The sequence below is a fragment of the Ipomoea triloba genome, chromosome 10, assembly GCF_003576645.1.
Source record: "Ipomoea triloba cultivar NCNSP0323 chromosome 10, ASM357664v1".
NCBI lineage: Eukaryota > Viridiplantae > Streptophyta > Magnoliopsida > Solanales > Convolvulaceae > Ipomoea > Ipomoea triloba.
In genome coordinates, this window is record NC_044925.1 from 5,441,448 (window position 1) to 5,458,638 (window position 17,191).

At 36.3% G+C, this 17,191-nt stretch overlaps 1 protein-coding gene across 1 annotated transcript; it reads left to right on the plus strand.

Moving 5' to 3' along the window:
* The first annotated feature begins 254 nt into the window (after nucleotides 1-254).
* Nucleotides 255-2,664, plus strand: LOC116031566 (p21-activated protein kinase-interacting protein 1-like). Its single transcript, XM_031273806.1, has 3 exons — nucleotides 255-983; nucleotides 1,393-1,678; nucleotides 2,239-2,664. The coding sequence occupies exons 1-3, from the start codon at nucleotides 339-341 to the stop codon at nucleotides 2,301-2,303; spliced, it is 996 nt and encodes a 331-aa protein (XP_031129666.1). The 5' UTR covers nucleotides 255-338; the 3' UTR covers nucleotides 2,304-2,664.
* The last annotated feature ends 14,527 nt before the right edge of the window (nucleotides 2,665-17,191 follow it).

Here is a 17,191-nt window from a genome sequence, read left to right on the forward strand (position 1 = left end):
TATTTTGTTACTTAAAAATTTAATTAACAAGTTTAATTCTTTTAAAATTTTTCAAAATTTTAAAAAATAAAAAAGAATAAAAGTTCATAGACGTCTATAAAATTTACAAAAGTTTAGAATGACTCCAAAAGTTAATAAAAATTTATTAAAATCTAGTTCACAAAAATCTTTGATTGAATACACCCAAATGGCAATTTCGTAATTGCATTTACTTTTTCTACTTTATTAAACCCTTCCCTCCTTCTCCTTCTTCTTCTTCTTCTTCTTCTTCAGGGTTTTAGGGTTTTATAGAGAACAAACTGAGAGTCGATTCCGGACTTTTTTCACTGTGGAAAATCATGAGTCTAATCGCGGGTTCATACGAGCGTTTCATATGGGGGTTCAAACTGAAATCTCCAAAGGATATTCAAAGCCTTGATCTAATTCCCCTTTTCTCCTTCCCTTCCCACCTCTCCACCATCAAATGCGCTGACGTTTCTGGCTCTGCCGCCGTCTCTGGGGGCTCCGATGACACCATTAAAATCTACGACCTCTCCACTTGCTCCGAAATCGGCTCCCTCCACGAATCTGCCACCATCAATTCCCTCGCATTCTACACCCCTGCGTCCCTCTCCTTCCCGCGCAACCTTATCTCCGCTGCTGACGACGGCTCAGTCTCCATCTACGACGCCGATCCCTTTGTTCACCTTAAAACTGTGAAAGTCCACCGAAAAGGCATTAATTCCCTTTCTATCCACCACTCAGGGCGGCTGGCGTTGTCGGTGGGCCGAGATGAATGCTTAGCTATGGTTAATTTGGTTAGAGGGAGGAGGAGTTTTTACTGCAGGTTGGGCAAAGAAGCCTCTATCGTGAAATTTAGCGAAACTGGCGAAACGTTCTACATGGTTATGGATGAAAAAGTTTCAATACACGAGTCTGAGGATGCAAGAATAGTTTTGGAATTCAATAATGCAAAGCGAGTTCTCTGTGTTGCCTCAGGAAAGGTGAGTTATGCACTGTGTTCTTCTTATCTAGAAATTTTAATGTTCTGCTTTTATATTTATAGCATATGTGTGAGTGTGGAGTGTAAAGCTTTGGTTCAATAGGTTGCTTACTGAATTTCATTCTGTTCTAAGAACATATTGCTTGTATGATTGTAAGTTACAGATTTCAAAGAAAGTGAGTTATTGAGGTGTATGGAAATTCCTATTACAATGTTGCATATGCTGTAAAATCCATGTAACTGTGTTCATAATTCTTGTCATGCACAAATCTGTTTAATCAAAATTAGCAAATACTCCGTACTAGTTCTATATTTTAAGGTTCACATTTTCAGATTCTTAAGCTATTTTGCTCCTTTCTTCTTCTCTCACGTTATTTCAATATGTTCTGAAACTGAACTAATTTTTGCAGGGTGGTATATTGTTTACCGGAGGAGAGGACAGGAATATTACGGCATGGGACACAAAAAGTGGAAAAGTTGCATACAGCATTGATGATGCACATTCAGCCCGTGTTAAAGGCATTGTTGTACTCTCCGACAATGATGAAGAGTATCCATATTTAGTAGCATCTGCATCATCAGATGGCAACATACGTGTCTGGGATCTTCGCATGGGAGGGAAGGAGAAATCAAATCCACTGGCAGTGGCCAATACGAAATCCAGGCTGACTTGTCTGGCTGGATCATCCATCAAATGTGAGTTTAAAAAGGAATTACTTTCTATTTCATCTTTGTATTAGCAATACAAATCACATCGATTCTTGCAATATATTTTGGTTGTTTGTTTACTTTGACTTCTATTAGTGAAAGAAGCTGCTTTAAGTTATTGGTTATTTTCAGACTGCATGGATATATGGACAGTTTATTCTAGGTCGTCCACAGTTTTAAATTATGACAACTTCAAAGTTCGTAGAAAATTTTAAAATTGTTTATAGGATTTTCATGCAAGGGGGACATCAACATATGAACTTTCAATTGTTATTGCTACAAGTTTCTACCATTTCTTATTTGTTTATTATGGCTGTTGCATATCCTTTACCATCGACAGTCCTCTGCATTTTATTCACTGATCTGATGGCTTGATGACATCTCTCTATTCCATAGCAGTTACAAGAGTGAAATAGTGGGTTATCATATCTAGCTAGTCTGTTCCTAAGTGTAATACATAGGCGTGAAACATATAGGACTGCAGTAATTTTTTCCAGGAAATTCCTATAGCTTCATTTCTTACAATTTTCCCCCTTCTTCCTCTTCAGCTATTCAAAGACCTCAGATGGGAAATTCTGCTTCAAATGAACAAGAAGATGGAGCAGCAGAGTGATACTCTCATACTCACACCAACATTTGCTGAGAATGCCTGATTGAATTGCACAATTGCCTCTCTCCCTCTCTTCTCGTACTTCTCTAATCCCCTTCCTGTTTTTTGTCGAAGCATTACACCAGATTTTGTTATTTGTGTAGGCTGTCTTCTTATTTTAAATATATACATGTTGGTATGTACTTTTGCAGCTATTACAAGCTTTCTTCTAGTACTAGTATTCATTCACCCCCTCTGCTTAAGATCCATATCCGTATCTTCTTGTAAGAGTTAAATTTAGATTACAATTGCAATGTTTTACAGATTCTGATCCTAAGTGGACGATAAGAATTATTCAATACTGAGTATATAAATTTGTTGATAAGAAGGGCATGAAAACCCCTACAAATATACTGCAACATACATCACATGCCTACAACATCATATTGGATGTCATTTGCCTGTATTTGGATAAAACAATAGTTGTCAAAGGAAACAGAGGGAATCTCGGACCTTACGAACTGGATAAAGCTCTTTCATTTGTGCTATATTCCCATGTTTTGTTTGCATGGCATTATTATGTGTAGTTGTTGATGAAGATGTAAAACATCAATGAAACGAAGACGGAAGAAGATAAAGCATGAGCTTGGTGGGAAGTTGAGGCTTTTGGAATCTGCCTTCTTCCAAAATGGTCTCCAGTTTAGGCCTGTTGGAGGGTTTCTGAGGAGAAATCAAAGGTGAGGGAGCAACCTCCACCCAGTATTGCATGTAACTCATCTCCATTTCCATGCCACTAAGATTATTGCTTTTCCTTAAACTTGTTTGAACAGATTGGTTGTTGGTTATTAATGTGAGAGAAATGAGAATAAAGAAGATGGCATTGAAGGAGAGGAGAGGAGAAGACAGTGGTTTTATACAGATTAGGGCGGGCGTGAGTGAAAATTGAGAGGACAAGTGGTTGGTATTAATTCTTAGACATCATGCATGTTGAGGCTAAGTTTGAGTAAACAAAACTACCTATTTACTCTTTAATCTCCATATAAATAATTATCAAATAGATCATATTTTGTGCATCCATATAATATTTTTTAACGGTCTAGATTGATTGACACATACACTTTGTTTGCACACACTTCAACTTAGAATCTTAATCAATCTAGAGGATTAAAATATTTTGAGATCAAATCTTGTACATTAATCTAAAAAAATTTAATGGTCTAGATTGTTTGATATACTCACTCCGTTCGCACATATTTAATCACCGTTGCACATACTTAATCAGCGTTTACACACACTTAATCACCGTTTGCAAGCATTTTATCACCGTTCGCACCATTAAATTATTATATGGATACCCAAGATCTGATATCTTACCTAAATTTTTAAAGTTCGGCTCTGCCTAGCCTATTTTCACCTCTATATCCAACCCAAGCTAGTTGCATTATTATTGAGATCCAATGCTGCATCCGTATTTAATTTTATGTGGCCCTGTGGTGGACGAGTCCAGTGATCCAACTAGCATGCGTACTGTTTCCAGTAACAATAATATTAGCATTCTTCCAATTTTTCAAGAAAGATAGCACTCTGCGCAGCATCATATGTAAGTCAAAAGAGCTTATAATTAAGTAACAATTAATCAATTTATACCATTTTAATGAACTTGTAGTAACGTTACTGATGGGTCTATGAGACCCCGATGTTCTTTTTATTGGGAAAGTCTGAGCCCAAGAAAAGTGAATGAGAGGGGTCTTGTTCGACCTAGAGTCCAACCTTTAGCCCGGGAGATAACCAATGTCATCCATGAATGAGTTGCTAAGCAGTAGTGGGAAAGCAACCCGGTCTGGCTAGCAGCCGATTGCCGATCTAAGCACTCTAGAAAATCCCTTCTAACTTGAATTAGCACTCCACAAGCTAGGAGTGGACACCACCAGGGACGGGTCCCCAACGCAAAGGGTCCAAGGCTAGGACTAGGGACAAGATGAGGGGATCTCCGAGGGAGGAGTTAGAGCTAGGCCTTAAGGAAGTTGATCGCACCTCAATCGTAAGGGGCTCGCCAGTTGCTAATGCACGTAGCGAAACACGGGTAACCCTTCCTGAAGGATGGGTTGACAGGATGAGTGCTAAAATTAACCAGATGGTTCGGTGGAAGGAACAAGTTAATTTACCAATATCCTGAAATTCACAATTACCCCACCCGTCACACCGAAATTATGAACGAACCCTCTCCTGCTAATTTTGAAGCAGCCTAGTATCAAACAATTTGATAGGATAGGAGACCTCCATGAGCATATAATCTTCTATATTTTATTATGTAAATTTTGTAAGCAATTAAATTAATATATATTTAAAATATTATAATCTTCTTCAATTTCGATGCCCTTCAGTGGTATTTTAAGTTGTAAGTAGTGCAACAACTAGAAAAAGCAAATATTTAAACAATAAGCCTATGCCAAAGTGCATATTTTATGTTATTTTACCAAGGAAAAAACATTTTAGGATTTTCAAATTTTTATTTTTAGAATATTTAAGTCATTATAAGTATTCTTTAAAATGTTTTACATAATCAAATCTCATATATTGTATCAAGCAAATCCTACACAAGGAGAATGTTATATATATAGGTGTTAATAATAATTTTAATACATAACTTTTAAATGATCATTAAAATTTGTGAGAATAGAGAAATATATTATGTAAAAAAATTAGTCTCATTTTCAATTACTTAATAAAACACTAATATAATTTAGGAAATTATATTATTACTAAAATATATTAAAATTGATATTATATTATTCACTTTTTATTAGTTACAAATAAATTTAAATTGAAATTCTGAGATATTTCTAATCTGACTCTCCAGTCCCATATAATCATGAACTTTTGAAATAAGTTCTAGTTCACGACAGAGTTTCATTACATACAATAATCCATAAAAATTTGATAATTGTAGCTCTGACTTTAAGTGAACCTTAAACATGAGCTGTTGTATTGATCAACTATAGCATCCATTTCTAAGGAAAAAATTCATTTCGTCTTAAACAATAAAATATTTTCAATTGGTAAAAAAAGTATATATATATTCCATAAAAATTCAATAGTTGCAGTTCTGGCTTTACTTGAACAGTTCAACCTTAATTAAACTGGATGTATTGGTCAACTATAGCATCCATTTCTTTGGAAGGAATTCATTTTATCCTTTTGCATTTACATGCAAACCCCATTAAATACAAAGTGAGGACAAAATTAGACTTTCAGATGTGATGAGTTGGACAGACGAGATGTAGGCAGCTTAAGTAATTAAAGAAACTAATTTATAGAGCCAAATGGTAGTTATGGAAAATCAACCCCTCATAAACAATGTATTATATTTGGAATTATATTTCTGTCAGAATTAAGGTAGTGTTAGTATGTTAGGAGTAGACTACGTTTTTGTTCGTGCTTAGCCCTGCCAGATTCAGAATTTGCACAGAGGCGAGAAGACATGGATATGTTCGCCGACCACATGGAGACGACACACAGAGGTTAGTAACTCGAACAAATCACCACCACCTTAGAATGGAACAATAGGCAAATTGATTGTAGTGAGTTTAATGTACACGATTTGGGTAATTTACGTGGATATCAGATGGTGACTGTACTGTGCTCGAAATTGAATGAAATCAGATTAGATTAAGATGCCAGCCTCAGTTCTAAGTAGTAGGTTGCTATGCGCTGATAGGATATGTGAATGGATTTGCATGCACACACATCACAGTGTATGTGCACATATGTGTGCACGAGATGACAAGTATGCGGCTGGGGCATATAAAACGTTTAATTGCTGTGTTGAGTTTATTTTTTAAAGTAGGAGAGTAACATTGTAGTGAACCACTTGATGTCCAGTGAAATGGAATAATGATCTAATAACCTTTTGATAATTGCCAGGCAATGAGCAGCATGGAGGGGGAGAGACCGAATGCAATATGGAAATATCACTTGACGGAAACAAACAATGGTTACCTACTACGTACTGATGATGATAAAACACCCTATGTTGGCCAACGATTGGAGACAGTAGAACAAGGAATCGAATTCTACTGGATATATGCAACGGTAGTTAGATTTGATGTCAGGAACAGGACGATGTGGAAAACTAGGGAGGGGGAGGTTGGAATTAAATACATGGTATGCTCCAGCGAAGGTTTCAAGCCCATTATGAAGAAAAAAAACTACCAACACTGAAATAGGAAGCAACACAGAAGCCAAGAAAGGGATGAGGGTTTCAAACAGAGTTAGATGTAAGGCCCGAATAGTGCTGACTAGGTGTCCAAAGGGCGGGTATCAAATCCATGCAGTAAAACTACGCCACACACACTACCTATGTTCTGACGTGAGCTGTCCATTCCTAAAAATAAATAGAAAACTGGACATCGCACATAAAACATTCTTAGCCAATTGTGCAAGGGCGAATATAGGACCGAAAAAATGTTTTATACAAAGAGATGATTGGAAGTTTTACTGATATAGAGGCAACATGCATTGACTTCTGTAATTTTAGGCGAGACTTGTTAGCATATATTGCAGGAGCAGACACCCAAATGGTAGTAGAAGACATGTTTAAAAAGAAACAAATAAATCCAGACTTTTACTTTGATTTTGATCTGGATGAAGGAGGACAACTTTGTAACCTGTTTTGGGCGGATGCAAATTCCTAGAAGAATTTTGCATGCTTTGGAGATATTTTGTCTTTCGACGCTACATACAAGACAAATAGGTACGTACGTCAAACATGACACACGTAAAATTTAAATATATAAATATGCGGTGTCAACGAATATATTTATAACCCAAGATTGGGTAGCTCTATGGGGTTAGTGTGTCCAACGCAGTATGTCACTGTGAGCAATAGTAAAAAACTAAACAGTCACAAAATAATTAAAGACAAATGCATTTAATCTTACTGCTGAAATTGGAATTTGTTATGTGAAATGAATAGTTATACAGGTGCTGGGGTTGATAATCACAAGAGATGCATAACGTTTAATTTAGTGTGTACACAAATTAACTGCTATTGTTTACATTGTAGATACAGGCTAGTATTTGTCCCGTTTACTGGGGTTGTTAATCCCAAGAGGTGCATAATGTTCGGAGCAGGGCTGGTTGCAAAAGAAGATGTGGATTCGTATGAGTGGCTACTAACAAGTTTCAAAATTGCAATGGGGTATACCCCGAGATGTACGATAACAGATCAATACCGAACACTGAAGGTGGCTGTACAAATGATAATGCCAGCAATAAGGCACCGATTCTATATGTGGCACATTATGACAAAAGTGGGGAACCGGGAGTTTAGAAAAACCCTAAACAGTATAATATGAGATGAAACACTTAGTATTGGAGATTTTTGTTTTTGTTTTTGAGTACTAATGACTCTGTTACAATGTAGTATCTGTTCATAGCTACTTTCTCAACCACTGAAGCACAATGAGTCCACAGTAAACTAGGACACCGGGTGCCACTAGACCACAAGGTCTTTGGCGAGTATTGGAGATTGATAGGTGCTAATTTGTGTATATTTTCCCCCCTTTCACTAAGTTATTTTGTTTATAGATCATTCCAAATTCATGAGAATTAGTGCTTATTTGTATTATTTTGCAAGGAGTTTGGATTTGGAAGCAAAGATGAATATTTTCACGCATTTTGGAGGGAACTAGAGTCAAAAGGAGCATTTTGAATGCACTTGGAGTCAATTGGAGCCAATGAGAAGCTATGGAGATGAATGCAATACTTCCAAGGGAGCCTAAGAGTGGTATTTTCAATGGTTTTGATCATATGGACAAATTAAACCAAGGAAAAATTGGAACAAGTGCCAAAAAATCTGAAAGTCTCGCATAGACTGGTCATTGTTCGGTATTTGGACGATATCTCGGTCTAGAAATATCCAAATTGAGTGATTATTGTACCATTGGAAAGAAGACTCAAAAGGCTACAACTCTTATGAAGGCATTATATCTTAAAAAGGAAGTTAAAGGGGTCAAAATCGTCTAAACTTACAGATTTTTGTTCAAATCTACCAGTGTTATGTGCTTCAAAAGGGTTGTATTATCTATTTTGATGCTTAGGTTGTGATTATTGTGAAAAGGGGGAAGAACCCCAACCTAGGGTTCATGTGTTTATGAAGCTATTGTGTTTGAATCTTGCTTATGTTTGATGTACACATTCATTGGCATGTATCTGGAGGATTCTTGGTCACAATGGGAGTTGGGTCAAGATTCCAAGCCACCACTTGCATAAACCCAATTTCTTCCCATGAAAGTAGGGGAAATTGGGGGCTTTAAAATACTTATGTGCTTTAAGAGCTTGGGTTGATACACCACGGAAGTGGGGCAATCCTTGCTCTAATCTTTATTTATTTGCTTACAATTGTGGCTTTAGACTAGGATTCCTACGTGCATTCCCGCTTGATTCATCGGTTATTTGTTCTCCCCTAACCCCGTAGGTTGTTGAAGCATCTAGATGGTAATGCCCCTAACCTAAGTCCTATTTCTTTATTTTGTATTTATCTATTATTTATATGTGTTTGTTCTACCTTGTTGTCGTTTGCTTAGCTTCTTGTTGATTTTCTTGTGCTAGTGCTTAGTTTTGTGATTGCATATTGCGTGCAATAAACCCCAATCCTCAGTGGAACGATATTTCACACCCGTACACTCACCATCACTCATTTTTGCTACACATAAGAGATTTCGAGAGTAAATGGCAAAAGGTAATGGAAGATTACAAGTTACGTGAGCGCAAGTGGTTTGATAAACTGTATGAAGCGCGTGCATCATGGATACCAGCGTACTTCCACAACATATATATTTATGGGAGGACTACTCAAAACAACATCACGTTCCGAATCTAAGAATAGTTATTTTGGGAAATTCACGAACCACCACTGCAGATTAGTTGAATTCTTCATGCAATACAACAGCGCCATCGAAGAACAGAGGTATAATTAAGCGAAACTAAATGCAGAGTGCGAAGGTTCGTTCCCTGAGACGAAGACACTTTGAGCATTGAACGGCAAGTAGTTGCACTTAGGGGTGTACATCGGACGGGTCTGGACGGTTCGGATATATGAACTGTCAACCCGTTCAGTTTTCGATTTTCATTTTTAATATCCAATCCGTTTATTTAATTAGGTAAAACTGTCGGATAATTATAATTTCGGGTTCGGACGGTTTTAGTCGGATGTTGGCTTTTGTTCGGATTAAAAAAAAAAAACAAAAAACAAAATATACTACTTTTTTGTTCAAGTGTTACAACTTACAAATTAGTAATTACAAGTTACAACTTGAACTTGAAATTAGTGAAAAAACTTACAAAATATATATAAACTAAAAATCTGAAACAGAAATATGAAATATAAAAAAGATTACGTTTTTTAAAATTAGATTGTCCAAATTACAATTTACAACTTCATGATTCAACATATTGCCCGTATAGTAGTTTATCCTCTTGCTGTTCAAATAACACAAATGAACAATAATAACACAAATGCACAATAATTACATGTGTGATGAACTCATGACTGCTGAGAAAGAAAAAATGCTCAGATTGCTATTTTTCTATATCAAGATAGGATTGGAGGCAAATTGATATGTGAGTTTTGAAACAAAATCAAAAACTCATGAGCAACATACCAATTCCAAATCCTTTGATTCATACAAATGGTGGAAGCATCATCATAACCAACAAAGTAGTAATTAGTAAACACTAAATATTAAGACTTAAAATTAAGAATTAAGACTAATTAAAGAAGTAAATGAGGGTAAGGGAGAGTGATATAACATATCAGATTAACCATAAAGACCATTCACCCAAGATTCAGAAAATCAAGGCAAAAGGCTTAAAGGCCTATTGAACTAGTATTAATACATGTTTTATACTCAATGGAACGAAAAGCATCAAAGCAGAACCATGCAACAAAGAAGTGAATATGATAAGTAGAAAGGGTATTACCAGTAAAACAATATGAACAAACAAAAGAAAAAGCAATGATTGCTTTTCACCACATGAAGGCAACAACAATAAATTCTCTAAAGTAGGAGCCTCAATTAAATCATACTTCTCATACTGGCATACTCCATAAGAAAGTGGAAGGTTTAGTTAAATTGTTTTTTCAAAATCTATGCACAGAAAAATAAATAAGCTATAGTAGAAAAGAGCATTATAGAGCAAAACCATTACCCTCTTGCAGTACCAATTGCAATTTTCATTTGAATATCTCAGGTTAGGGTACTAACAAGCCCTACATCCCCACGTAACCACTGCTCCAAATTACCATTATTGATGTACTCATACACACAAGTAACCTGATCAAGAAATGAGTAGGGATGGCAATGGGTTGGGTGTGGATCGGGGAGGGCTACATCCATCACCCGACCCGCATCGGGTGGACTTTTTTAGAATCCATCCCCACCCCCACCGAGTGCGGATGCCCACTAGGGTACCCACCACTTATCAACTTATTATTTTTTCAAAAAATAATATCAAAATTACCTACACATAATTAAACAACAAAATTCATTAATTATACTAAAACATAAAATAATAGAAATATTATAATATAATAACTAAATTGTTAATTTTTAAAAAATAAATTTAGTTGTTTAGATATAAAAATAGTAAAATCTTACCCAAAGTTATTGAAACTTTTATAATTAACTATATACTAATACTACTTATTTTACTATTATATATATGTATGTACACATGGTGGGTCGGGTGGGGTGCTAGGCGGGTTTTGTACATAAAACCCGAATCCAACCTGACCCACCGCGGGTTTACATTTTTAAGACCCACCCCCGACCCACCACCCACTATCACCCAAAAAAACCCGACCCATGCGGAGTGGATTCGGGTGGATATCCGCGGGGCGGATTGAAATTGCCATCCCTAGAAATGAGCATGATTATGTTATAAAAGAGGCAAGTTAACCAACAGAAAGCACATACCTTCTACCTTGAACTCCTTTTCTACCTAACCCCAACAGACAAGCAGATAATGAATGGATATTGGGGTTTCCACCAATATTTGGAAACTTCACAGATATCATAAGTGTATAACTCTATTTTATAGAGATGTTTAATCATAATATTTCACAGAGCTTCCACCAATAAATCAATAATAATTCACCTAACAAGGTAACAAATAATGAAATACATCAAGAAAATAATAACACTAAATTTTCCATTGTATATCACAATATATCACACATTCACACATTCATAGCTTCACAAAGTGTCTAACTCTATTTTACAGAGATGTTTAATCATAATATTTCACACAGGCCACAGCTTCCACTAATAAATGAAAAATAATTCACCAACAAGGTAAATACTGAAATACATAAAGAAAATAACAACACATATACGACTTCAAAATATATCAAAAATTCACACATTCACGACTTCACAATAAAATGAACAAATTAAAATATAAAACTAGGGTTTTTGATTTACTTCTTTCTCCCAAAAATTCCCTGGAGAACTAGGGTCTTCTACGAAGAACGTTGATATTTCTGCTAGGGCTTCCACCACGCCACACTCGCTAAGTCACTAGGGCTTACACCACTCCATCGTCACCTGAGAGAAGTAGAGAACAGAGAACTCAGAACTCCGGGGAAGAACGGAAGATAGAGCGGGCCAACGTGTCGCACTGTCGCCCACTCTCCCACTCTCCCAGGTCTCAGATAACTAGGGTCTGGTACTCTGGTTTGAGAAATGAAAAACCCTAAGAAGATAAGAGACTATAGAAGAGGTGAAGGGAGAACTCGGAGAAGAAGAGATTCAGAATTTAGAGACAGAGAACAGAGAATAAGCTATCTGAAGGTGAGAAGAGAGAAGAGAGAGAAGTCATTTGAAGGTGAGAAGAGAGAAGTGAGGCCATCTCCAAGGAAGTCACCAAACACCATTTTGGTGTAAAAATTTGGTGCAATATTGCTCCCAGGAAGACACCAAAATGGTGTAAGTGAATAGTGTGTAACAAAATATGGTGATGCACTATTCATTTACACCATTTTGGTGTGGAATTTTTAAATTCTTTTTGCTAATTGTTTTCTTTTAAAATTTTATATTATTAAAAGTAGATTATAAAGATTTAAAGATCTCATTGAGACGTTTAAAACAAGATCAATATCGACTATAAAATAATTAAAAATTAAAATACATAAAAAACATAAAATCCATTTTAAAATATTATTATTTATATCAAAATTATTTTAAGCAAAATTAAAGTTTTAAATTATAAAATACAAATTATTTTAGTACATGAATATAATTTGGTGTAAATGGATTGTGGATGAAATAAACTTTGGTGCAAAATTTAGTGTAAATGGGTTGGAGATGAAAAAAAAATTTGGTGTAAGAATATGTTGAGAATATTCCTTTTGGTGTAAAATTTAGTGCAGAATTTGGTGTTTTGGGTTGGAGATGGTCTGAGAGAAGTCATCTGAAGGTGAGAAGGATCTTAGTGAGGGTTGGGCGACTACGCATCCACTAAGCGCAATATATATATAATTATATATACACACATGGGAACCCTCAACCCTGAAACCTAACCCTAGTATTCATCGGGTTTTCGGACGGTTCGGTTTAAAAAAATCATCCCCTATCTGAATTCCGCTACCCGATGAAGTACTTTGATTCGGTCGGTTTATGGGAAATCGATTCGGGGCGGTTCTGGTCCTCTTTAAACGGTCGGCGGGTCAGTCGGTTTGGGCGGGTTATGCTCACCCTTAGCTGCACTATACACCATAAACATATTCTATAACATCTAAAAAGAGATCTGGAAAGGTAGTTTCACATGCCACATCACCACTAGGAACACTGCATAGGGAGATTGGAATTACACAGTGTAAGAAAAAATAGGAAAGTGTATGAGGTAACACATCCCCAGAATGTTGAAAAAATAGAATGCAGTTTTAAGAAATTCAACAAACTGGGTATCTTATATGCAGACATGTTTTGTTAGTTTTCAAGGAGGAAGGATTGGAGGAAATACCAGTATGTTATATTATTCCCTAGCGGACAAGAGATGCTTGCACACGTCCAATGTATGATATTGGTTTTACGACAAGCACTAATATGCAAGCAGAGAATGAAGTGAGATTAGTTGCCAATCAACTGTGGAATGAATTCTACAACTGCATGGGTTTGGTTAATGGTTGGAAAGAGAAGATGGAAGAAATGCTATCAACACTACAATAGCTTAAAGGTGAGTTCCAAAGGGCCAAACAACAACCACATCAAAGCGGCACCAACAAAATTGTCATAGATACTATATTACGCGCAACAAAACCTATAGAGATAGGTGACAGGATAATTGGGCATGCAGCACCTAACCTGAATCATCAACACTGACCCGACAACAAACGGTCACCCGTTACACAAAGACGACAGATTGAAGAGGAATGGTCAGCACATTGAAGAGGGGTTACTCCTTATCATCATTAGCAGCACTTAGTACAACATTACGCATCCGTTACTTACTAGCAAAGAGTCGTTGGCACTTGAGGATATAAAAGAGGAGCCTCGTTGGAGAATGGGGGGACACTTCGTTTATGATACACAACACTAATAGACTGAACTCACTATTGTACTACCACTCAGTTGATAGAATTAATAATACAAAATACACAGGTAACATTCTTACCGTCATTGATGCTCTCGTTGCGAGCTGAGGCCAAATCTCAGGCACAGCTCTACATATTACAAAAGAAGGCCGCCCCGGTGCCTTCCACGACGTTGCTTCTTCCTCCTCCAGTGGCGTCGCCTCCTCATCCACGACATCGCTTCCTCTTTCTCCAGCGGCACCTCCTCATCCACGGCGTCGCCTCCTCCTCTCCTTGTAGCGCTTCCTCATCCACGGCGTGGCCTCCTCCTTCTCCAGCGGCGCCTTCTCATCAAATGGCGTCGCCTCCTCAAGTGGCGTCCTCCTCATCAAGTGGCATCCAAAATTGTCAGTGTACCTAGTGGTCATGGTCTGTCGTGACTAATTCCGTACAAAAAAAAAATCGATTTTGTGCCCTCGGCACAGTGCTGGAGCGCACCTCAGCTCTGTGTCGAGGTGCAGTACCTGGGCACAGCGCCGAGGTGCAAAAAAAAAAAAAATCGGCTCTGTGCCCTCGGCATAGTGTTGGGGCACACCTCAACTCTATGCCGAGGTGTAGCGCCGAGGCGCAAAAAAGAAAAAAAAAAAAAAAAAAAAAANAAAAAAAAAGAGCCCTCGACACAGTGTTGGGGCGCACCACAGCTCTGTGTCGAGGTGAAAGCCCTTGGCATAGTGCTAGGGCACACCTTAGCTCTGTGTCGAGGTGCAAAAAAAAAATGGCTATGTGCCATCGGCACAAAGCTGAGGTGCGCCCTAACACTGTGCCGAGGTGCAGCACCTCGGCCCAGCGCCAAGGTCCAAAGCTTCAGCACATTGAAGAGGAATGGTCAGCACATTGAAGAGGAATGGTCAGCACATTGAAGAGGGGTTACTCCTTATCATCATTAGCAACACTTAGTACAGCATTACGCATCCGTTACTTACTAGCAAAGAGTCGTTGGCACTTGAGGATATAAAAGTGGTGTCTCGTTGGAGAATGGGGGGACACTTCGTTTATGATACACAAGACTAACAGACTGAACTCACTATTGTACTACCACTCAGTTGATAGAATTAATAATACAAAATACACCGATAACATTCTTACCGTCAATAGGCATAAAGCTCTCAAGATGATGAACAACAAAGGGTGTGGAAGAGACTGAAAAGCAAGAAGGAGAAAGCAACAAAGAAGAATAAGAAAAAGGCAATGGCGTGCGCTACATGTGACGGCGTGGGGCATGACAGTAGGAATTGTCCAGACAAAATGTATGCATCAGATGATTAATAGGCCATAGTTTGAAGAGGATAGAAGGAAAATATTTTTTTAAATTGTAATAAAGAACCATTGAAATGGTAGTTTTATCTCATTATCTTTAACAATAAAATTGTCTTAAATAATGAATATCAATTGAATTTGAATTAAAATTAAACATACAATACCACAATAACAATATAAAATATTAAATACACTTACGATCATTTTAAAATGACATTCTAGTATTCTAATTTTGTTGCTGGTACAATACATATTACACCGTACTAGTTTAAATTTCATCATTTCTATTAAATATGTTTGAGCAAAAGGGGATTTGGAGGGGGAAGGATGTTAGGCTTGGAAGGAGAATGATAGGTAAGCCCACCCGTAAAACTCACGACATGTAGTATGGCTAAATGTGCAACGCCCAACTGCGCCACTTAACTTCTAATGTAACAAGAGACAACACCCATGCTTATTGGCAAGGAGAAAGGGCATGATGCGACAAGTAATTAGGTGAAATGGGACGCACGTACAATCAAGAAGGGAGAGAGTAACCAAGGCCACACACTTTACAGTAAAAAAAAAAAAAAAAAAGGATCAAAACCATGTAAAAAAGACTTGAGCTCCTTTGGACATATCATCACTTGATTCAGGACAATATAACTAGCTTAGTGAGTTAGTGGTGTCCCTTAATTTATTTCTTAGGTCAGTGTACATACTCTTTTGTGTCTAGGGCCCTGATCATCATCATTGTATATAATATAATTTAAATGTGTAATGTAAGTGTTAATTTAGATTTTTAAATCTGACTAAATACATGCTTCGACTACACAATACTACTTTCGCATATATAAAACCTATTCAACCATTGAAATCAAAGTATTTTAGAAATCATAATGTGATTAGAAATCAGAAATGTAAAAACTTTAGCCCTTCATTGACATTTAGAAAACGGAGTATCTGATACGCCCATTGTTGTTGTATAACTCTGACTTCGTTTTCCCATCTTAAAACTCAAGAGTTCAAATCACCAGTTGTTCTCGGTGGGGGTAATAAAAAACAATGTATATATATATATATATATATATATANATATATATATATATATATATATATATATATATATATATATATATATATATATATATATATATATATATATATATATATATATATATATATATATATATATATATATATATATATATATATATAGGCAAAAACTTGCGTGAGACCGTCTCACCATGAGACGGGTCGGGTCAATATGCAAATGTAACACTTATATACACAAATGTCATACTTATATGCTTAAATGTAATACTAATCAGGAATAAAATTTTTGTTACTTATTAGGGTAAATGTAATACTTTTAAGGGAAAATACAATACTTTTACATTTCGATTTAAAAGTATTACATTTTTCCTCAAAAGTATTATATTTGTCCTTATAAGTGAGAGGCACTTGTCAACATTACTTATTATGAAAAATGTATTACTTTTTCTCTTATAAGTAACAAAAATTGTATTTTTGATTAGTGTTATATTTGAACATATAAGTATGACATTTGCATGGTGCGTTGACCCGACCCGACCCGTCTCACAAATAAGGATCCGTGAGACGGTCTCACACAAGTGTGATCCATATATATATATTTCAGTATGTATAAATTTATAATAAATAATTAATAAAATAAAATTGCACACACACACATATATATTAATATATATATATATATATATAGTAATAATCAAATGAGATCACATCTTTTTGTGAGTCCTGTGAGATATCTTTATAAATGCATACAAGCTACTATACGAATTCACACAGACTAGATTGTTTGCAAGTCGCCCAACATGAATGTACATGCACAACCTACTTTATGTGTAGTAGCTTGTGTGCATTTACAAAAGGTCTCATGAAACTCACGGGAACATGTGAATGTACTTAAACATTAGCCTATATATATATATATATATATATATATATATATATATATATATATATATATATATATATATATATATATATATATATATTT